General features: G+C 38.3%; 2 protein-coding genes across 4 annotated transcripts; both read right to left on the reverse strand.

The window, feature by feature from the left end:
• Positions 1–1,010: 1,010 nt before the first annotated feature.
• Positions 1,011–16,054, reverse strand: LOC147168334 (putative carboxypeptidase X1). 3 transcript variants are annotated; one of them, XM_086084898.1, is made up of 15 exons: positions 15,756–16,054; positions 14,895–15,032; positions 13,074–13,183; positions 12,867–13,006; positions 11,453–11,537; positions 11,213–11,372; positions 9,877–9,962; positions 9,123–9,246; positions 6,744–6,940; positions 5,644–5,823; positions 5,372–5,569; positions 4,121–4,190; positions 3,889–4,028; positions 2,897–2,999; positions 1,011–1,491 (listed from the first exon to the last, which is right to left on the reverse strand). In XM_086084898.1, exons 1-15 carry the CDS (start codon positions 15,988–15,990, stop codon positions 1,223–1,225), a joined length of 2,235 nt encoding a protein of 744 aa, XP_085941024.1. In that variant the 5' UTR covers positions 15,991–16,054; the 3' UTR covers positions 1,011–1,222. The 3 variants fall into 3 exon arrangements, with proteins under 3 accessions (XP_085941024.1, XP_085941023.1, XP_085941025.1); XM_086084897.1 differs by having other exon boundaries at positions 4,094–4,190; XM_086084899.1 differs by lacking the exon at positions 14,895–15,032 and having other exon boundaries at positions 4,094–4,190.
• Positions 16,055–16,647: 593 nt separating this feature from the next.
• On the reverse strand, positions 16,648–22,279 carry smu1a (SMU1 DNA replication regulator and spliceosomal factor a). Its single transcript, XM_086085794.1, has 12 exons — positions 22,159–22,279; positions 21,374–21,584; positions 20,730–20,882; positions 20,535–20,645; positions 19,984–20,112; positions 19,785–19,904; positions 19,469–19,585; positions 19,273–19,400; positions 18,612–18,738; positions 18,366–18,533; positions 17,245–17,397; positions 16,648–17,158 (listed from the first exon to the last, which is right to left on the reverse strand). The coding sequence occupies exons 1-12, from the start codon at positions 22,182–22,184 to the stop codon at positions 17,060–17,062; spliced, it is 1,542 nt and encodes a 513-aa protein (XP_085941920.1). The 5' UTR covers positions 22,185–22,279; the 3' UTR covers positions 16,648–17,059.
• Between the last annotated feature and the right edge of the window lie 1,607 nt (positions 22,280–23,886).

Raw genomic sequence — 23,886 nt, forward strand, 5'->3', positions numbered from 1 at the left:
ATTTCAATTGAATGAATGTAGGCAGCATTGAAGGCGTGGTCTTGGTGTGTTTGAGAGGCAAACTTTCTCTTCTTAGACAATAGAAGCTTTGACAGCCATGTTTGCTCATCGATTAGCAGTGCTCCTTCATCCTGGTTGCATCACATTCAGATGCTTTCCGCATCATCATGCTAATGCCATGTCTATGCATTTTTACACAATGCATCGAGTCATGGTTTGGAAATGTGACTTCACTTAATTCATACGTACAACAGAAGGGGAAAACAACATGCAGGGTTTCTTCAGGTTTCGACACTACTCAGAATAAGAGTGGGAAATGGGATTTTGTATAAAAGTTCAGAGATTTCCAGAAATGCAGACTTCTATTTCTGTTTAATCAAAATAAGATTAAGATATAAGAAATACAATTTGCAAACATCTTTTACTTTGGAAAACAATCAACATTTTTGCCTATTTTCCAACCTGTTAGGAATCAAACGAGTAAACAAAACATATAATTAATTTTGTTTGTGCCTTTAACGCACTGTCAATTGGAAAAAAAACTTTCTGTTTTGAATAAATGGATGGAAATGATGATTATTCAATTAATCCACAAAGTAATCAACAGATAAGCAATTATTAAAAAATAATTGTTAGTTGCAGTCTATATGGACATAAAAAATGTCAAATGTTAAAATTATTGTTGTCATTTTTATGTATAGATAAAACTGGAAATAGCATCTTTAAACTATTTTATTTTCTTCATTAAAAAAAAATCAAATAGAATTGAATATACAATAGATAAAATTCAGGGTTAAAAATTATTATCATTATTATTATTATGTTCACTTTTTGTAATTCACTAAATGATATTTTACATACAAAATTATCTTGCTTTCTTTAATTAAAATATTAAATTGTAAAATAATTTTTTGTTTTGAAATTGTAAATAAAATGTGAAAATGAAATGGTCTTTTTCCTTATTTTTAATAAATGTACTAATTTATTAAAACAATTGAAATCAATGTCTGATGTTTTTTTTTAAATCATTAAACACCACTATAAAAACACAAAATAAAAAATAGAGAAATTGTTTCAAAAAGAAAAATAATGCTTGTAGTATTTTCTCTGTCCTTTTTAACTAAGTCCGTGGTTGGTTAAATGTAAAAGAGAAAAAAAACAATGTAAAAATGATTTACTTCCACCGACAGTTCTTCATCCAGAGCGAATGAAGCCGTCACCCTCACATGGTTTTGGCACGTCTGCCGGCCAGCCGCAGCTTGCGCAGTCGACGCAGGCGCAGACGCTTTTCCCTGGCGAGCTGGCTGCTTTTGTCCAGTTTTGTCTCCTTAAGCCTCGGCCGGGGCTCCTTGCCCAGGCGGAAGTCGCAGACGGTGGGGAAGTAATCGTACATCACCATACAGAAGCGTGAGGACGGCAGGTAGCCGGCGGCACTGGCAGTCACACGGTACTCGCCGGGGTTCAGCAGGCGCCAGTAGTCACCGGCGGCGGCTGCGTGGGAACAGCAAAAATGGAAGAGAGTGGGAAAAGAACCGTCCCCGTGGCTGTGGTTCTCAACTGTCCTCAAGCCACTTTTATAGCAGTTAAGCTTTGAGCATTTACACAACCATGAGCCCGTGTTATAAAAATGTATTCAGTAGTTCAATTATTCAACACAAACAAACCACCTTCACACGAGGAGTCATCAGTCATATTCACGGCAAAGTAGACTGCACGTAGCCACCAAAAAACAGGACATTTCTTCTACTGATAAAACAAACGCCATCCAATGAAAACTAACAACAAGATTCCACCAGGGGGCGCCAAAGTAATTGGCATGAGTACAAAACTGCAATTAGCCGAGGGTGAGCATACCAAAAAATGTGGTCCCAATTCTTCTGTCTTTTGATCTTATTGAATTAAAATTTGTGATGTGGCACTTCAACATACTTCCGTGAATCCCATTACTATTAAAAATGATTTTGGGTGGCATTTTAGGGCATTTCAGAAAGAAAAAAAAAACGCTTAGTGCTGGTAAACTTGTCAATCGCAAACTGTGAATAGGCGTGTGTTCACTTCATCATAATATTTAGGGTTAGTTTTGTGTTAGCAGGGTTTTTACAGTTTGGGAATTTTTTATTTTAGTTAGTTTTTATTTAGTTTTTTAAATTTCGTTAGTTTTAATTAGTTTTCAGGGTGGCTCTGTTAGTTTTTATTAGTTTTAGGTATTTCATAAATACTTAGTTTTAGTTAGTTTCAGCATTAGTTAAAAAATGTGTATTACTTGTGCGCAATATTTAAAAACCACCATGGGAGTGACGTCATCTGAAGGTGCGTTTCTATCGGTTGCTGCTAGATGACGTCACGTTTGTGTGACACACTTTTAAAAGTCCTTATTCTGGTTAATATCAAAATAAATCTACTTAAAATCACATTTGAAATCATCCCTCAAAGGCTCATGCATTAAATTGATTACCAAAGACTAAGACAAAGGAATTTTTTGCTATAATTATAGTTAGTTTTGTAAACATAAAATGTAGTTTCAGTTAGTTTTAGTTTTTTTAAAAACATTTACGTTTTTATTTTATTTCGTTAACAAAATTGTTTTTTGAATTTTATTTTTTTACGTTAGTTTTAATTAACTAAAATAACCTTGGTGTTTAGTCATTTTAGCATACAAACCTTTTGTGACTTTTTTTTTAACATAAAATTCGGGCCTTGGCTGAATAAAGGTTGTAAAAAGGCTGCACTAACCTACAGTAAATATAATGCATAAAAAAAAACATGTAGGTCACAATGCAATGAAAAATGTCAATGAAAATTCTGAACTCTCCATCCGTGACTGACCAGTTGACTATCATTGCCCTCGAACCCGTGTCAAAAACCTTTGCTGTACACATGATTAAATTGACAGTACCTGAACGGATGTGATGGTCGATGTCTTCTACTTGAATAACGGCATCGGAGATTCCCGCCTCCGTGTCTTTGTCCCGGACCACACCTTTGATGCCCCGGTGAACCTGGAACATGTCAACCGTTCATTTTTATTGAGAAAGGCGGCCGTTATGTATTATTCACGTAACAGGACAAGGACATTTTTGACTTTGTGGATTATTTGTCATCATTCTGTTCACTTCTATCGTGCGAGGTAGCAGATATCACCAATAGCTCACATTAATCAGTCATGTAATACATGCATGTGCCCATATTGCGGAATTTTTTTGTATTTTGTGGATGATTTAATTTTCTAGTCATTCTGTATTTTTCGATTGTGCAAAGTGGTTGTTCTCAAGAAGAATAAGAGAGAGGAGCAGTCCCATGAATCATGTAACACGTGCCCATGTCGCGAACTGTTTTTATTTTGTGGATTATTTCTCGTCAATCTTTTCATTTCTGTTGGGCATGGTGGCGGTTGTCACGAATAACTGGCAACAATTGTGGTCATAATATGCATGTGGATTACTTTGAGGTGTTTTGTTTTTTCTATTGTGCATGGTGGCGGTTGTCATGAATAATGGCCAAGACTATGGCATTACAGTAATACCAAAAATATAAAATGTGTCTCCTTTTCAGATTACTTCAGGAACAATGGGCGAGAGGCGCAGTCTCCATGACCATATATGGCCATGCTGTGGACTTTTTTTGACTTTACAGATTATTCTTGCAAGAGGAGCCATTGCATTCATTTTGTGATCTTTACATTGATCATACTTGCCAAAGCATATAATGTACTTTTTTTTTTTACTTTCTGTATTATTTCTCATCATTGGATTATTTCTTATTGTGTTTGTATTGCGCAAGGTGTCACTTATCACAAATATTTGGCTAGAGGAGCGATTGCATGAACTGTGGACACTATTCTTTTTTTCTTTTCTTTTTTACTTTGTGGATAAAGCTACGCTCGGGCACCTGCTCCATGTAGACCAGCAGAGATTCTCGGTTGTTCTCCCACTCAATGGGAAGCTCGCTGGCGTGCGGGAACTTGTCGCAGGACAACTCCACTGTCACCTCGAAGCAATTTGTGTGCAGGTAGCTGAAGTCGTTCATGCCTACACACACACACATAATAATAATATATGTGCGGTATTGCTAAAAATGGAGTTCTCGCTCTTACTTCCAGGCACGTTGTGCCAGTCAGCACCGTTGATGATGTTGTTGTAGCGGATGAAGTCCTTGTTGTGGCAGGGCCGTCGGTCCGGGTTGGACATCACCTGCAACGTTCCAGAGTCAAGAGGTTTGGCTTTGTTGGCAACCACCAGCAGGGGGTGAAATTCATTCGGGCCTGACTAGTCAGCTGCCAATAGGGGTTGCTGTAGCAAGCAAAACAGGAAATAAAAAGGAAGCAAACAAATAATGTGTGGGGCAATAGAGACGTCATTGACTTGCTCAAAACGGCTATCAGAAGTTGAGTTGAAACAAAATCCTGTCGTTCTTATCCATCTCAGGGGGCGGCCATTTTGCCACTTGCTGTCAACTGAAGATGACATCAATGTTGCTTAGGGCTCAGGCAACGACCAATCATAGCTCACCTGTTTTCTGAAGCCGCGCTGTGATTGGTGGTTACCTGAGACCTGAGCAGCTGTGATGTCATTTTCAGTCGAAAGCAAGTGGCAAAATGGCCACCTTCTGATATTGATAAAAAGTGCTGGATTTTGCTGCTTAACTCATATTCCACTAACGCAATAATAACCAAAATACCGTATTTAGACTAGTGGGGCTTCATAGAACATATTATTGTCAATAAAAAATTGTTAGGGTTGACTTCCCCTTTAAGGCACAACTAGTTAGCTGCCATAACAGGTTGCTATATTAATCAAACTAAAGTAAAGCAAGCAAATCACGGGGGGCAATGGTGGCATTATTTTCTTATTGGCAACTAGCCAGTAGAGGGCACAATTTATTCAGGCCCACCGCTCCCAAAGAGGGTTGCAGAAAACAAATCTAAATAGGAATTAACAAGGGATAATAAGAAAATCAAGTGTGGGCAAAATTGTTGTAATTTACTTCTTGGTAACTCAAGAAGCCATGTTGTACACAGTCTGCTATTTTGGTGTAAAGCGGCCATTTTAGGAAGAATTTTGATTCACCAAATTGAAAAGCCAATTCCACTTACCAACATGAACATTTGTAGTCATGTCTAACATCATGAGTAGACACACAAAAAAGTTTCAAGGAGCAATACTTTAAAAGACACAGTAAGTTGGCCATTTTTGTTTGAAGTAGCCATTTTTGTTCCATTTTGGCCTTTTCCAGGGATCCTCCAAAAATGAACTTATCCAAGCCAGTTTCTCTTGTCAACATGAAATTTGGTGGACATAAAAGTAGACCCACAGAAAAAGTCTCAAGAAGTCATGCTTGAAAAGTAGTCTGACATTTTGGTCCGAAGAGTCACCTGATTGGTGCTGGCGTAAGCGGCGGCCAGCCATCGAAAGAAGCTGTCGTCCGGGGTGGGCGTGTGCTCTCGCGGCGCCCAGTCGCGGGTCATGTCAAACGGGTACGTGACCACCAGCTCTCCGCCGTGAAGGTTGGCGCCAAGCACGAACGGGATCTTGCGCATCCAGCTGATGACGGCTCTGGTCTCGGACGCCACCTGCCGGGCGGACGGAAGCTGAAAGGAGGCAAGATGATGGCGAGGAGGAGGAAGGGCGGAGGAGAAGTACGTACGAAGGCATCCTCCGAAGTGTACTGCTCGGGGATTGGGAAGTAATGGTTGATGAGTTTGGAACGGTTCGTCTCCAGCTCTAAGGCGGTCCACATGACTGAGTTGAGGTCGGCGAAGTTGTGGTTCATATCGATGCCTTCGTAGCTGTATCGGCCTAAAGTCCACCCGGACAATTCTGAGCCCTGCAGATAAACACTCCATCATCATGGTGGGCAACGTACAGGCATTTACATGAGCAAGATTTCAATCATATTTGTTGCATCAATTTGGCTTTTATAATTTAAAAAAATTGAAAGGTCGTTTTTTTTTCTCAGAAAATGTGAGTTTATTTTCATAACAATATGACATTTTACTTGAAAAAAAACTTTTTTAATGTTTTGAAATTAAGATTAGTTTTCTCTTGAAAAAAAAATACTTTATTCTCGTAGTACTTTGGGGAAAAATACAAATTTGTTCTTATAAGATAACGTTTTCTCTCGAAAAATACATTTGAATTCTTGCAAAGTTTTGATTACAAGGTTTTGATTACATTTTTCCTCAAAAGTTTGATTTTATCTTCCAAACAATATGGCATTTTTTTCTTGAAAATACCCCAGCGTAACCTTAAACTTAATTTAATACTTCACTTTTATTAGATTGAAAGGTTTTTCCCGAGAAAATACAACTTCAGTCTTGTGAGATTAGGATGTTTTTAACTTGAAAAAAATATAACAATTGCAGCCTATTTTTCACCTTTTTTTTTCTCATAAAAATGTGATTTTATTCTTGCAACATCACTTTTTTCTTGACAAAATAAAGGTTTTATTCTTATCATCTATATTTTTTTAAACTTTAAGATGATAATTTTGTTCATATAAAAATGTAACTTTATTCTTGTAAAGTTATTACTTTTTTCTTGAATAAATATGCTTTTTATATAGTAAGACTAAATTTTATATTGTCAGGAAAGATTACATATCCTCATGTAAAACATGACTTTAATCATAGAATTTAAAGATTTTTTCTACCAGATTCTACCCTCATAATAAAAAAACAACAACAGCCAAAAATCCAAATACAGTATTCTGGTAAAATGACATTTGACAGGTGAGAAGGTACAAACCTTTTTGAAGGCCATTTCATAACCGTCGGGGTTCATGGAGGGCAGCAGGTGGATGCGAGTGTCTTGGACCAAGCGGACGACGCGCTGGTTTCCGCGTTTGTACTCGCGACACATGAACTGCATCAGGTTGAGAAGGAGCTCGCGACCCAGGGCTTCGTTCCCGTGCATCCCCGCCACGTAACGGAACTCCGGTTCTCCTGCCACAAACACACAAAGCAGTGGAGAATTCACACATCATTCACTTGACATTACAACTTGAATATTTTAACGAGCACCTTTTTCCTCAAAAATGTCAAAATAGTACTACTTATTTGGAGTAATATTCCACCATCACCATTGGATATTTTGACCGTGCTAATGATAGTGAACGTATCATCTCTAAATTTATGCTAACGCTTGAAAGGCCCAGTCAAATGAGTCTCCATTTAAGGCTGCCAATTTACAGGCTCTCTGCGTGAAAGAGGCCTCGTGTCATCCACATACATGCGTGTTAGAGTATGTTTGTCAAATAGTCAAGTATGGAATGCCTTTTCCACGCGACAGCGTCAAATATTCCCACAGGAGGACCAACATTCCACAATAATCTCCATGTGTGGAAGTCTTGTTGCACTCAGTCATAAAAAAATATATATATATATATTTATATTTGGATGCACATTCCCACGATAAGGCGGGAAATGGTTTGGCATGGGGGCGGAGCCGAGGAGGCCAAAGATAACATTTGTACAAGTGGAGCGCAAACCGGACAAAATTTCACACAGAGGCGACCTGTTTGGACGTGTGGTGTAGAAGACACACAGGGGACTGTAAGAGAGCATTACCACAATATAAAGTGACTCCTGTCTCTCATCACAGACCTTCAAATGCATCAGGGGTGCCTTCAGATACAGCTTCCATCATCATGCAATACACAGGAACCTCAGAAAGCCCATAAAATAGGAAATCATGGAAATACAACAAATCTATTAAGTTGTTTTCTTCTAATTAATCTTTTTTTTTTTTTACAAAGTGTTTTATATGGTATAACTATGACTTAAACATTTTTAATAAAACTTTCATCTTGTAAATTCAGACTTTAAAAAAAACGGACAGTAATTTCTGGACTACAAGGCGCACGTGACTATAAGACGCGCAGGCTAAATTTGGGGAATACTCGAGTTTGTTACACATTAAAGCGGGTTCCCACTACTTTCCTTTCCATATTGAGGGAAACAATTGTCTTGCTCTCGTTCTGTCTCTCCTACTGTATTTGGGCTCACTTGGTTTGTTTTGCTCTGCCTGACGTTCAAGCGCTTCCTTTATAGTGCGCCTTTTGTATTAGCCACAGGGTTGATTGCAAGTGAAAAAAGTAGCGCCTTATAGTCCAGAAATTACTGTAAGTCAGTAAAATATTTTTTTCTGCAAAAAAAAGTGTCACAAAACATTTTAGTACAATTTTAATCTCATTAAATTGTGATTTATTTCTAAAACAAATATAGCTTAAATCTTGTACCTTTTTTTTTTAGGTACAACTTGACGTTTTTAATACAATTCTAATCTCAAATGATGACTTCTATTTTTTTTGGGGGGGGGGGGGGCGTACAATTAACTTTATGACGTCTTTTCTTTAAAAAAAAAACAACAACTTTCGGACGAATTATGCTTTTTTTCCAACTCCACTGTTGACTTTTTCTTGTAAAATGATCAAGTTTTCAAAGGTCTTTTTAGACTTGTAAGATTCCATCATTTTTCTAAAATAACAGACTTTAATCTTGTAAAACTACAATTTGCTCTTAATTATTGTAAAACGATATTTTCATTAAAAAAAACTAACTAACTGAATTTTGGAGTAAAAAAAACTTTTTAAAAATTGAAATTAATGCAATTTTTCTCATAAAATGAAAAATTTCTTTGGGCATCTCGGGTGCCTTCTGACACTTCCTGGGTACCTTTAATTGCCATTTCCATCATCATGCAATATTTTCATAACATGATAACAATTTCCTTGAAAAAACACATCTTTATTCTTGTACAAAGTAATTTGACAGAATTTTTTTCCACGGAAAAATACTTTTTTTCATGACAAAATACAACTTCAATCTCGCAAGGTTGAGACTTCCTTTACTTTGTTGAGGTGGGGCTACTGGTATTTTGTATTTATTTTCTTTTTCTATTTTTTAAACAAAATGTTCATTAGAGAAAAAATTTTCTTGGACAAAATTTTTCAAATTTCTCGTGAGATGACAACTCTTTCTGAAAAAACAAAATATTTAGAATGACTTCACGTGTATACATTTCACTTAAAAGCCCGGCTTGCGTTTGAGGAGTCTCATTTGAAATGTTGAAATTTCAGGATGTATTCTGACTTGATTGCCAAAATAGCCGTCAAGTAGCGCTCACCCAGTTCATGTGTTCCCGGGTTGTCCGAGATCTCCATGACGAGCAGCTGTAGCCCGGTGTAGCTCTTCCCGATGCTGTACATACGGGTGATGTCGGGGCACGCCTCATTCACCGCCTTCATCAACTGCAAACACCAAAAAGCATCACATGCGTCTGTCAATTGAAGAAGAGAACAAGAAGAGGCACACTTCTGGTCTGGATAAACTGAGGAGGAAAGCGAGCTGTGTTGTGGACATCGAGCTAGAAAGGAGGACACGAAGCAAGCTTCTGTCCATCTTGGACGATATTCTACAGAAGCCTTCAACTTTATTTATAACTTTGACTTCTTTCTTTCTTCTTCCAAAATATATATATATTTTTTTTGTTGAGTTACATTAATGAAGGAACATATTTTAAAATGATTGAATTGGTCTAATTTTTTAACATCACAAAAATATATTATTTGAACAGGGGTGTTTAGACTTTTTATATCCACTGCATTATATAGTAGGAATATTAATAATGTTTTTTTTAGTTTGTCTAATAATTCCTGGAAAGTGTTCGGTTGTACTGTAGTATTAAATTGGAGTTGAAATCATCTTGTTTGTCTTTGGTCTGATCTCAGGAGCCAGGCCAGTAAAGCGTGAATGTTTGCCTTTGTGACCGCCGCTCGTGCGCCGTTGCACTAAAACATCTCACAATATTTGTTTTGTGGTGGGGGCGGCAACAGGAGCGTGTTGTGGCACCGCCTCCCGCCCCCTTCCTCTCTCTTCACCTTCCTCATCTCTTTATAGTTGTGGTGCCTGAAGTCTAGTTTGTCCCGGGTGACTTCCGTCTGCCACGGGTACGCCACGTTAGGATCTGGAACAGCAGCACAGTGGAGCGCAGAGGTGAAGGGCAAATTCAAGGGTCACAACTGAGTTTTTAAAACCGACAGATGGACCAGTTCAATTAAAAATTTAAAAAATACAATACAATACAATTTGTGCATGTAAAATATGTAAAACTTACTAACAATAATTCATTCTCCATATTATTTTTTATTCAGTAATAATTATGAGTCTATTTAATGCAATAAATTAAGAATGAATATGTAAATGTATACTTTTTATTTTATTGACAAAAATATTAATTAAGCAATTGTTTAATAGAATGAAAACACAATGTTAACGTGTATGTAAAGTGACTTATTTTAGTCGCAATAAATTAATTAAATGATTTGCTAACCTGGTGTAAATTTGTTTATTTGATAATATTTTATTTTTAGCAATTATTTCGTAAAAAACATGACACCCTGTTTATTTACTAATTACTAATACTATTTATTTCATTATTAAAAATGAATTTACAACTTATTTAATACAATTTTTAAAATGTATTTCCTTTTTTTAACAAACATTTTAAACCTCATATTTAAAATAAATATATAAATTACTGATTTACAAGAAAATACTATTATTTAAAGAAATCAAACTGAAGTGTACAAATAAAACTTTTGAATTTTTTTTTACTTTATTATTTTTTGTAATTATAATGACATTTATTCTGTCTATATTATTGTTTCATTGTTATAAAAGTATTCATTTGTTTTTATTAGAACTGTCAAACATTTAAATTTTTAATCAGATTAATCACATCTTAGATTTTTGATTAATCACTTAATAAAAAAGGCTTTTTTATCAACAACAAAAATTCCCGCCAAATTTGAAGAGCACCGGTTATGTGTTAATTATTTTGACATTTAATGTTATGAGAACGTCTTCAAAAATATTTGATCCACTGCACATGCTCATCCTCCTCTTTTTCTAATCAGTTAATTATTTGCACAATTTAAAATGGGAAAAAAAATGACCCCGATATTTTGACATGAACAAATATTCTAAATGTGATACGCAAACATCCATTAAATGCTTTACTTTAATGCATGTAATTATATTTATTGCTCAAACACAACCTGTGCTACCATCCACTGTCACGCTAAAGGATAATCTATGGTCAAAATTAATACTGTGATTAATCTGTGTTAATTCACGATTAATGCGATATTTTTTTGTGATTAATTAATCAGTTAATGCTTGTTTTATGTTCCAATAAGCAAATAAGTAGAGTACCTGGCAGCGTGCATCCCAGCACCTCAGCCCTGAGGCAGATGTCTCCCCGCGTCCCATTCTGGTACCACGTCTGAGGGTTGATCCGGATGTAGCGTGCCACCGTGGATGTGTTGAAGACGGCCAGCACCGGCGTCTCCGCGTCACGGTTGCCTTGGAAAACCTGCGCAAACACACACATATGGACAGAGATGCGGTGGAGTGGCAACAGGACAAGACCAGGTGGCGGCAGGAGATACTTACGGCTTCTCGAGTCCCGTTCATGCATGGTGTCCACAGCTGGGAGTCGTTACTGAACTGCACCTTGTAAGAGTAAACCACGTCCCAACTGCACAACAAACAAGCCTTTCGTAAAAATTGATTTGATAGAACTTTTTTGTGTGCATATTATTTAAATTAAAAGTATTATTTTTTTTATGAATTAACATTGGAAAATCAAAAAATTCTATACACTTTCCCTTTAATCCAAAAATACTAATTCATTCTCCCCCCCAAAAAAATCTTGAAATTATTATTTTTTTAAACTTTGATCTAACTTTTTCCTTATAAAATCAGATTTGATTGCCATATAATGTGGACTTTTTCTTTAAAAAACATTTTTTTACATCATGTATTCATTTTGTTTTTTATACATCTCAAGACTAATGACTTTTTCTTTTAAAAATCTAATTCTATTCACATAAAAAATTCTTTTTTTGGGGGGGGGGTAAATTACTTTGTCCTGAAACTACATTATCATAAAACTAAGATTATTTTTCTCAAAACATAATAAAAAAACAATGTGAGACGATGACTTTCTTAAAAAAAAATTAAAATACATCTTTAATTTGGTATGATGAATTATTATTATTTTTAAATACACTTTTGATCTTATACAATAACGACTTTTAACAAAATAAATTATTGATTGATTGATCTCCAATTAATACAATTTTTTTTCTTGTAAAAAAATTGACTTACTGGTAATTTTTGTAACAAAGCAACTCTTGTTCTTGAAATAAACTGAATTGCCATAAGAAAATGAACACAACATTAATCTTATAAAACTGACTTTTTTTCTTGAAAAACACTTTCTTATTCATTGTATTGTCATAAAAATATAACTAAAAAGACTACTTTCTCTTAAGATGTCTAAAATTATTAATTTAGGCTTGTAAGATAAGGCATTTTCAAATGTAACTTGAATCTTGTACGATAATTGTGACTTTGATGTAAAAATACTTGAGAAAATATAACTTAATTCTTAGAAAAATTATGATATAAAAAATACAACTTCGATCTCATACACTGACATTTTCCTTTAAAAACAAATGTAAAATCTATTTTTATGCATAATTTAACTAAACAAATTAAAATTCAATCTTATTAGTCTGTGTTGAAAAAAAACCTTGAATCTTGTTGAAACTTATATTTTTTTCTATTGTAAGATTACGGGGGACAGGGGGGTCGCAAAAAATATAAATACAATTTGAAGACTGATCTGGTAAACCTTTCAAGAAAAACAAAGACAAAATGACTTTTCTTCATAAGATTACAACTTCTTGAAAAAATATACTTCATTTGACTGAAGTGCAGTACTGTTTGACAAAAGTGAAAATGTTGACGACTTAGCTAGCTTGTGGAGCTAACTAACTAGTCTTCTTCTCTTAGTCCTGACCTCCAGATGGAACTGCGCCCCTGCAGGATGACGCCGGTAAAGCGCGTCAGTCTCAAGGCGTCCACTTCGAGCCACTGCTTCGTGTTGCGTTCGTGGGCACACCAGGCTCCGTCGTAGATGTCGCCATCCTCGATGCCCGACTGCCAGGTCAAGACAAAAAAACACGTGACCGCCGCGTCGTTGTCATTGCGACGTGTTGACGCTCACCTGGATGTTGAGTCGCCCGCGGTGGGGGCCCAAGCCCCGGCGCTTGTAGGACGATGCCCTCAACTGGGTGTCTTTCACCTTGAGGGACTCCAGACCCAGCGGAGGACATTCTGAAGGCGATGCCCACGCCGTTTGATTGGCACGGAATTAAAGTCGCGCAATTAGTTCACACTTTCACACTCATTTCTGTTAAGCAAGTTGGCAGGTATCACAAATCACAGGCAAGAGGAGTTGTCACGGTATTTATAGGAGAGTACTTTGCACGTGCATGATCACGGATGCTGTGGATCATTTCAAGTTTTTTTTTCCTATAGCAAATGAAGATTAGCTTCTTTCAGTGTGTGTTTTTGTTTGTGTCAAACATTACAGCCAAGATGTAAAAATGGTCATCTTGCTCCCTGTGACCTTGTAGTCCTGCAGGATCTGGGAATGGCACTACAATTAGCACTAATACACAGTTAGGCAAAGAGATATTTGCACAGCAGAGTCCATTCATGCGCCACACAAAAGATTTGATTATTCCCTGAGAGTGGTCCTGCAGGAGACTTTGTGTGCGATCAGCGAAGCATGAAGGAAGCAACAAGCATCACAGAATTCAACATATGGACAAAAGTATTGGGTCAGCTCCAGAAGGTATTATCACAGCCCGTTCTAAATGTCAAAACATTAACGCGGCGTTAACATGAATGGCCAAATTAGCTTTTAAATGGCCGAATTTCTGTGTCTTTTTGGCCACGGCTTCTTGAAACTTTTTTGTGGGTCTACTACTCATAGACATGCTAAGCACATTTTAAGGTGATAAGTAAAAGTGGCTTCGGGGGGGGATTTTTGAATTCTTATAAATGGCCAAATTGACCCTAAAATGGTTGCTTCAAACCAAAAAAAGCTGACTGCTGTCTTTTCAGGCATGACTTTTTCTACTCGTGATTGATATGTGTACCAAATTTTCTGCTGCTATGCGGAACTGGCTTCGAGGGCTGAATTTTTGAATTTGTGTCAATGGCCAAATTGGCCATACATATCAAACCAAACCGGTAGCCTTCTTGTGTTTAAGGTATGATAACTATGCTAACAAAATTACTATTGTTGAGGGGAACCGTTTTTAAATGCTGAATTTTAGATTTTGCGTGAATGGCCAAATTGACCTAAAAATGGCTGCATCAAACCAATATGGCCGACTTCCTGTGTCCTTTCTTTCTTTTTGTGGGACTATTCATGCTAGAAGAAATGTCTACTAGATTTTATGTTGTAGTGAAACTGGATTCGGGGAATCCATTTTCAAATGTGTGTAAATGACCAAATTACCTTAATGCTACAGAGTATATTTTTGTTTTGTTTCACCAAAATAGAACACCTCATGTGTCCTTTCAAACATGGCCACCTACAATTTGGTTATGGGTCAACTAATAAACATGTCTTCATGTTGACAAACTTCATATTTCTATGTGAAACTGGCTTCAGGGGCTAAATTTCCTGATTTGTGTAAAGGACACTAAAATGTCTGCTTCAAACCAAAATGGCCGACTTGCTGTGTCTTTTCCGGAATGGCTTCTTGCGACTTAGACAAAACTCAAATTCATGATTGGGAGCTGAATTTTGAAAAAAAAAAAAGTTTGTGACAATGCAAGCACGCAATTCCAAAGTTGTAAATTTGACAGCCATTGATGTCCCAATACTTCGGTCCATGGGTCAGAGGTCACGCGACTGATGAGTATACAGCAGTTGTCACATGCACACTTGTCATGCCTCAAACTCAAAAAAAGTTGTCTCTCTTGAGTTTCGTGACAATGTAGCATCAGCGACACTCTGCGCCATACGTACGTGTCGCCGTCTCCTTGGCAACAGGCGGGTTGGCTTTGGATTTCTGAACAAATTTTGGCCTCTTGGGGGCAACTTTTAGTTTCTTGAGGACACTTTTGGACTTCTTTGCTATCTTCACGCTCCTGATGGGTATCCTCTCTACGAAGAGTATGTGGCATGCATTTGTCAAAATACTCCAAGGATCAAGAATTAAAACACATATTTTTTCAGCAAACTGTTCTTCAATGACTGCGTTCAACTGATCAAGATTATCTGAACACAAAAGACTTCTGTACGTTCACTATGTCGCCAGAAGTGGGCTACTACGGTAATTCTCCCTGCTGGCACACTTGTGCAGGTAATATACCGATGTTTTGTATTTGCATTGTTGACATGCATGTAACCTGGAGCACACTTTTGAGTGTCAAGTCGGTGACACACAACACTTTTAATAAAGCCTTGAAAACCCATTTCTTTTTGTTAGCTATTGGTGACATCTTGTACCCGTGCCGCCGTGCGCTACTTTACCTCACACCCTGTGCATCTCATGGAGGGCATAAGTCTCAGCTGCAACCAAGTTACGCCCAGAGGTGGTTATTATGTAATTTAGGCCCACTGTGATGTCACAATCTTCCGAAATTCTCAAGAGCTCGCTCACATACACATTTTCAGATAATTGAACATTGATTTTGCTATTTAATTTCACACTTGACAGCAGAAAGGCACTCCAGAGACCTAACTAATTCTATACAAGACATTAAGAAGCAAATATATATATATATATATATATATATATATATATATATATATATATATAGGTGCATTAAATGACAGCAGACTTGTCACATAATTAAATATACAACAACTTAAAATCGATTGTACCTAACTGCAGAGGAGTTTCTGGCTCCTTACTCGGAGTTTTCCGACTGGTGGACTTCGGAGCCGTCGGGCTGCTGTCGGCGGGCGCTATTGGAAAGAAGCCCGCCTCGGTGGAGGCTCCTTCGGGCCGTGCGGTGCTGGTGTACCTAGTGGCGGCGGAGGCCCTGCAGGAGATGAGCACCGGGGAAATACAAAGAAGGAACAAAAACAGAGACAAGTGCAGACTCAAAGATGGCATCGTGACGTTTCGCTTTTTTCTTTTTTTTTAAGAAGTTGCCTCTGCGCGAGTTACATATCATCAAGTTAGCAGAAGCAGGTAGTTATTTCCGGTCAATCAAACAATTAAAAGCTCATTTTGAAGACACTAAAAGAAAAGTTGGGCTGAACCCGGAATAAAAATGTACGATTGACTTGTTTTAATCAATTATCAGTTTTCCAACATTTCTTGAAACGCTTCAATCCCCAACTTGCAGATACAATAAGAGCATTGCATTTTGTTATGAAAATAAATTGAGCGGAAGCAAATATTTTTCTTTCGTACACTCACATAGTACAGTATTCGGTAGCCCCCTCAAGATTTCTCAAATTATATATTAAAAAAAACCCGCAATTATTAAGTGCCCAGACAATCAGGTTCTTAATTGCCCCAAGATGTTACAGATGGAGGCAAAGCAATTTATCGATAAAACTAAGTTATTCCTTACTGAAAAAAGCTTCTCCCCTCAGGTAAACATAATTGCTCGGCAACAAGACGCCACCAGGGAGCGCCAAAACAAATATTGGTGGCTCAGATGAGATTATTTCCTCAAAAATATATATTCTTTAGTTGCATTTGGATATGCGATTTACTGCAAAACCTTATCATCTCCAATGAAAGTTGAACACAATTACTCCATGCTGGTTAAACAGCTTTAATAGCACAGTTAAGGTGGAAAAAGGACAGTGGATAAACTGACCTGTCCAGAACTGAGATGGTGATTGTTATTTCTATGGATTAGAATAATCCTATTGTTGACATGTTTGAAATTCACGTGTCATTTTTGTCACTGATAGTTCAGGGGGAAAACAAACATAAAAAGTCCTTAAAAAATATTTACAAAAGTAGGAAAAAATACAAGTGTAAATGACAAAAAAAAAAAAAATCCACCCAGTTGAACACAAAACTTTCTAAACTCCTCATCAATCCATCAACAAGTGATGTTTTTGCTTCTTCTTCTTCTGAACTTCTCCAGGGGGACTACGACGCCACCGTGGCTGTCTTGCCACACGCATACAAGCGAATCCCAAGAGTTCACATCCCGGATTGTTCAGGGCTTCCAGAGCTTCAGGAGGCCGTCTTCGCCGTATGTGCCGATGAGGTTCTGGTGTGGATGGTGGGCGATGCCGATCACATCCTTCTCATGAACCTGAGAGTGAGGATGGAGGAAACGTGGTGAATGAGCGCTTTCTTTCCCGCCAAAACCTCAAATAACTGGCCGCACGTGTTCCATACCGTCAGGGTTCTCTCCAGCTTGCCGGTGACGGTGCTGAAACAGTAGAGCACGAAGTCTTCGCCCACACAGTAGATCCACTCGCCGCGCGGTGATAATGTGCAGCACACAAAGTCACCTCCTTCCCTCTTACCCGAACTGAAACTTCTCACGATCTGCAGTGAATCCACAGTTGCGACATTTTAATGATGATAATGCTCAAATCTATTGGCGCGAGAGGAAAAAAAATTAGTACTTTCAAGAAGCTTGGGGAAATTAAGTTTAAAAAACCATATGGATAAAAGTAATTTGCAGCATTGGGTATAAGATCTAATGGAGGGCTGGGTGGGGGTTGGGGGGAATCAGCTAACGCGACCACAGAAATTGGTTGACACAATTTTTTAAATATTTTAAACAATATTTGGCCACTTCTGTGTTTGTTACATGGAAATTTGTTGATGACAAACTGTCCGTCATTAACAAATGTAAAAAATTCTATGCAGCAATACTCATACATTTAATTAAACCCAACATTTAGAGTCGCTTTGAACTTAAAAAATAAATAAAATAAAAAACACACCAAAAATAAAGTTTTGCAAAGCGGAGCTAGCGTGTATGCGTGACGACAAGCTGAGCAATCGATGGGATAATTAATAGGATAATTTGATAGTGAAAGCGCTAGGGCCTAGGCAGATGAAGTGCTGAACAGGAAGCTGTGAGTTCCAGGACTACAAAGTCAAACAAAGAACAGTGACATCTAGTGGATTTGTTCAACACAACATCAACTGTGCATTCAAAACAATAAATGGAAGGTCAAACAATTTGAGAATTGTAGTTAGTACTAGTTTATTTAGTTTACTTGACTATATTATACAATAGTTATTTTTTAGTTAGTTTTTTTTAAAATAAATCCTGCGCTCATTAGGTACTCTATTTTTGAAAAAAAAAAAAAAAAAAAAACTAAACTGAAACGGGGCCATTTAAAAATTGTTTTTAAATTAAAACCAGCTCTAAAAAAATAGTTCAAACGAACTGAATTTAAAAAAACTAAAGTCAAAACAAAAATAAAAACTAACTTAATGAAAAAGTAATATAATCCTGGTCTTTACACGGGTGCGTGTCCGCCTGTGTTATGCGTTTGTACCTGTCCCTGCATGTTCATGATGACCACGGTGTTGGAGCGGTTGCACACCACAAAGTGTTCCGGGTTCTTGGGCAGCAGGAGGACGTTGTTGACAGTAATGTCGGTGCCGGCTGACGAGCCCAGCGGCTTGAAGGTGCTGCTGCACTCTGTTGTCTTCACATTCCACACCTGAAGTACACAAGTCGCATAAAAAAATAATAATACAAAAACCACTCCAATAACATACATGTCAAGCTGCGGGCGCACCTTGACTGTGCCGTCAGAGGAGGCACTGACGATGTGGTGACCGTCGGGGGTGAATGTGGCCTCGTTGACAAACGACGAGTGGCCCCGGAATTCCTTCAGGGACTTGCCTGACTTCAGCCCGTGGATCCTGACCATAAATAAATTCATACATACATACATAAATAAATAAATATGAAAGCTTCTTAACACTGTTATAGTATGTTATGACTAGAAATACATTTGGTGAACAAAATGTACATGAAGTATGATGTAAATGTCATACATTACATTAGTAAATGCATTAAATATGGTACGTTAGGTGTATAGATAGTAATTAGTCAATATGATGTAAACAGATTACATTAGACGTGCACAATGAGTACATAAATAACTTTAAATGTGATCATGAGCATTAGAGGTGTATAGAACATTAAATCTGACATCAAGATGCTAAATTAGAGGTGCATACATTAAATATAATGCAAATATGGCACACTAGTTTTACACACGCCAAATATGATTTCAATATGGTATATTTTAGGTACATAGACTTAGAATATGGCACATTAGAGGTGTACAGACGGCAAATATGCTACATTAAATGTATAGAACAACACATATGATATGTATGGTACAGTCAAGGGTTCAGACCGCCTGTTTTGTGACTGAGGGTTCTTCTCACCTGATTGTCTGGTCAAAGGAGGCGCTGAGGATCTGGCTGCTGTCCTTGCAGAAACTGAGGCAGGTCACTCCTTTACTGTGCGCGCGTTCGAACCTCCTCAAACACTGACCGCTCTGAATCTTCCACACCTGCCGACACATTGGACGCACGAGGTGTGTCAGTCATCGGCGTGCGCATACGCACACACAAAACCCACCTTGATCTTTCCGTCTTGGGCGCCGGTGGCCAACATCTCGGTGTCTCGACTGAAGCTCATGCACAGCACGGCGTCGTCCATCATCATCATGTTATCCTGAGCTTGGTACTTGAGATCCTGAAAGACACATAACAGTACTGTAAGATGAGGTGAAAATGAATTGCATTTGAAAACTAACTAAAAATCATTTTCAATCAAAATGCATTCTTGTGTTTTGACCTGCTAAAAACATACACAGCGCTCTAAACTCAAACAAAAAAGTCACTTTTCTTACAACATATTCCCCTTTTAATGCCTCGACCGGTATTTTATTTACCTTTCGGATTTTTCCTGTGGTGAAGTTCCACACCTCGATGAAGCCGTCCACAGAGCCAGTCACCAAGTACTGGCCGTCGGGGGAGAACCTGGAACATTCCACGTGGGATTTTTGGCCAAACTGTAAAAGAAATGAGACATTTGAGCCTCACATAGAAAAAATCCGAGAGGATTCTGGTACAGTAAAAGTCCGGCGCTACCTTGATGAGCTTGCTGAGCTGCGTTGGGAAACGCTCTTCTTCGACATCTTTGACGGCCGCTTTGCCCCTGAACAAGTCGATGGTCATCCCGGGGGGAAGGAGACCTTGATGCTGCTGCCACTTGAGCGACTGCTCACAAAAACAAATTGTTCCTCAATATTGTGACTGCAATTCAATATGCAACTTCTTTTTTTAAGGTCTTTTTTTTTTAACAAACACAAGCAAATAAATGGACCAGTGTGTATTATAATCAACACTAACAGATCTATTGTACAAAATTTAAATGACACCAAGATGGCGACCACTTATGTTGCTACTCTGAATGTGTGCGGCAGGTCCTGGAATCAGCAAATAAAAATGTAGAGTTGGCTGCTGTTGGCTCAAGTTAGCAGCTGGCCATTAACTGGCTAACGGTTAGCCAAACTTCGTGTTGAGTGCCTCTGGGCATCAGTTGCAGTGCAGCTACTAATACCAAACTTTGCACATTCTGTATCTTTTACATATTGCTTTCCATTGGGCTGGTGTTGATTTGCATCATGAGTCTGGCTCACCTGGCCCAGGAGAGCCATCAGACGGGACGGTGGCACCACGCTGACCTCTCCCGCCAAAGCCTGTGCGATAGCCGCCCGACGCTTCTCCTTGCTGCTGCCATCTGGATATGCCTGCAAATAAATTCATTGGAATTGAGCTCAATGATCGATGACCATGACGATTGATACAACGACAACACGGTGCATTTTCCTCACCTCACGGGGATCAAAGTAGGAGCGAGCAAGCAGGTTCTCCAGGTGGATGTACCTTTCCGGCTGGGTCTGCTTCAACATGATCATTGGGTCCGTTTGCCTGAGGAGGGAACGCGCCGCGCCCAACTCTCTCAACTCTATGAGCTCCAGCACAACCTGTACACAATACACATGCACAAATGTCACTGTTATGCTCCAACCGCAGGTAATGATGAAATTGCAAACTATTCGTTGCCGATCTGTCTGGCATACAAGGTTCAAATTTGGTAGCAATCAGACAAAATCTCAAAGACAAGTTGAAGTTGGCTTTAGTTTGAGCCAGTAATTGCTGTCAAAATACCTAAAAGCGACTTCCTGTATATTTTCAGGAATGGCTTTTTGACACTGTTTGTGGGTCTACTTATAATATACATGCTTACAAAATTCCATTTGGCCAATGCTAATATAATGCCTTTTTAAAGGAGATCCCGGAAACGGCCAAAATGGGCTCAAAATGGCAGATTCAAAACAAAATGGCACACTGATTGGCACGGTCACCTAATGAGAAAATATTATTTTGGGATTTTCATATACATCTCTTGTATTAAACTGTGTGGTTATACCTAATATTATGGCCTGGTGAGAGAAAAGAAGTAAAGTGAGCTGACCTGCTCGTAAAGGTCTACGAGGGTCTTGTCAGGCAGCTTGAGGGACTGGATGGCCTGGAGAACGGTGTCCCAATGTCCGCTGTTGATGTCAGCCACAAAGCTCTCAATGCTGTCGACTGTGTTTAGAGACACAGTGGTCTCCTCCTGGAGGATTGCCAGCGACCTGTGCAGGTTGTTCTCCTTCAGGTACTGCATGATGAGTCGGACCACGCTGGAAGTGACACAAGTTAGGGGGGTCAGTCTTGCAATAAAATAACTAGCTCAAGAGCCACCTTAATTTTATTACAATATTATTATTATTATTAAATGGACAGATGGGCCCAAGTGATTAGCAGATGTACTAAAAATGTCATAAAAACGGGTGTAAAAAAAATTATATTTTTTTAATCATTACCACCGTTTTTTAAAATCAATGTTTATGTAAAACTGCTCAATTTATTCTTTTTCAATGTAGCCTATGTACCGAACCTTCATTTTAGGCGTACTGCTGCATCCCTTGCGCGTGGTTTTAAAGTTGTAACTAAAACTGCAAAGTGGCCCGCGATGAAAAAGATTGACAACCCTGTCCTGCAATATCGTTGTACGTCTAGTGGTAGAAAGAAACTATTTTAACGCCAATTTTAGCTGGTCGAGCTATGGCTTAGCCCCGGGTGGCTAACGCTAGCTAGGTCGAGAGTGGCCTCGCATGCGAGGACGTGTGAATGCAATACAACGCGATAGATAAAAAGGGAGGTTTGTTCTTTCGTGTACTTCAAATGCAAGATGTCAAGAGTTTGTTTACTCACTCTGCGGATTCAATCTCCAGAGACATGGTTAGTTCTGTGATGGAAAAAAAATTCAACAAGAAACAAACACCAAGCAGAAGCTATGCAGGTTAACCCGGAAGTAGATCAACGACTTCATCGCTCTGTGTTTCATGGCTGGTTGCAAATAGCATTACTTCCATCTACTGGTAGTTTGTGGTATTGGAGCTGCTTCTCCTCAGTCGAAATATTGGGCCTCAGTGCGTGTTCACTAAGTTCGCGGGTGTGCTCAACGTGGAGGAATGTAGGGACGCAAATTTTACGGATATCATTTTTTCCGACTCTTTAAGGATGGCTACATTTTTACGTCATGTATAATGTTTGCTCATTCATTTAGATCATGGATGGGAAACTTAAATGAAGCAGGGGGCCACAAAATGAAGTAGGGGTCACAATTTTTCATCAGCACTACCGGGGGAGAGGGGGCACATAGCATCAAGCACTTCCTAACGAGACGGGAACAAAATGGGCATTTTAAATATGGACAAAATAGCCTACGTGCAATGTCTTTTTTTTGTTTTCTTTTTTTTAATTGAACCGCTGAATAGCAAAACTTCATTAAGTGCAAGAAATCTTTTTGTGCATTTTCAGGTACAATGTTTGTCCTGCATGTCATTCAACAATTCCTGCTATCTAGTGGTAAATTATGATAATAAAACTTAAAACTATGCAATGGAACCCCGCTATTTGCCAGGTATTGGCACCGGGCCAGCCCATGAATAACAAAAATAAATAATGAGGTAATAATCATCATCATCATCATCATATAGAAACAAAATATCGAGGAAAAATCAGCTAATAAGTGATTCCACTACAGGAGATGTCAAATGTCTCTTTCTCTGTGTGCAAAATAATTATTATGTGTAGCAGACTTAAGATGGATCTAGCACTCAAGAAGGTGAACACTCAGGCAGGAGTCAGGACAGACACTTGTTTTTATTCTGCATGTTGCAAAAGAAAGACAGAAAGTCACACTCGGAGGCAACGGCGAGGTCTTTCCCCCGTACAGAAGCAGTCTCTGCTTTTCTTTTTTCTTTTTTTTTCTTTTTTACCCTGTGTGCACCTTAACAGATATACCTTAAAAAATAAGGTACACCATTTTAAAGAAAATACAGTGTTATTGTAATTAAAGAAAAATATTGGTTGACAAATAAACAACCTCAAATAGAATTGTAGTCACTGTATCACATTTTGAATCCACAAAAACATATATTTTTCCAGCTCAAAATTTGCAAGACAAAAGTAACATTTTATATTATTACTACCACATTTAGTTAAGTTTATGTGCAACAGAGAACATTAAATTAACAACGAGTCAAAACACACCTGCATGTAGCAAGAGAAAGGCACAGTCACACTCGGAGGCAACCGCGAGGTCTCTCCGCTGCAGCGAATGTGGTATATGCCACTGAAGAGGCGGGACTTCCGAATTCCTGGTTTTCACACATGAAACCCGGAAGTCCGTGGCATCTACCCCATTGATCATGTACAAATGAAACCAAAACTCAGACATTTATTATAGTTTAGTGTCACTTTTAGCAACCAAAACCAACTCTCAAAATATGATTCGTTATAAATCTACATTACATTTCTATACAGTTTAGGAGCTTCTCATTAACTTTTGCAACTCGCTAGCGTAAAACAATGGAGAGAACATCGCAACACGTCTCACCCGTACAAAAGCAGTCTCTGCTTAGCCGGGGAAACGCA

Source organism: Leptonotus elevatus, chromosome 9 (assembly GCF_054856555.1).
Source record: "Leptonotus elevatus isolate MCC_2025b chromosome 9, RoL_Lele_1.0, whole genome shotgun sequence".
Lineage (NCBI taxonomy): Eukaryota > Metazoa > Chordata > Actinopteri > Syngnathiformes > Syngnathidae > Leptonotus > Leptonotus elevatus.

Coding starts and splice junctions, on each gene's coding strand:
- LOC147168334 (XM_086084897.1), bottom strand. CDS start 15,990: ATGCCATCTTTGAGTCTGCACTTGTCTCTGTTTTTGTTCCTTCTTTGT. Junction 5,570..5,643: donor ACACTTCGGAGGATGCCTTC/GTACGTACTTCT, acceptor TCCGCCCGGCAG/GTGGCGTCCGAGACCAGAGC. Junction 3,000..3,888: donor TGCTGGTCTACATGGAGCAG/GTGCCCGAGCGT, acceptor GACATGTTCCAG/GTTCACCGGGGCATCAAAGG.
- smu1a (XM_086085794.1), bottom strand. CDS start 22,184: ATGTCTCTGGAGATTGAATCCGCAGA. Junction 18,739..19,272: donor TCCTTTGACCAGACAATCAG/GTGAGAAGAACC, acceptor ATTTATGGTCAG/GATCCACGGGCTGAAGTCAG. Junction 17,159..17,244: donor AGCTGGAGAGAACCCTGACG/GTATGGAACACG, acceptor CCTCACTCTCAG/GTTCATGAGAAGGATGTGAT.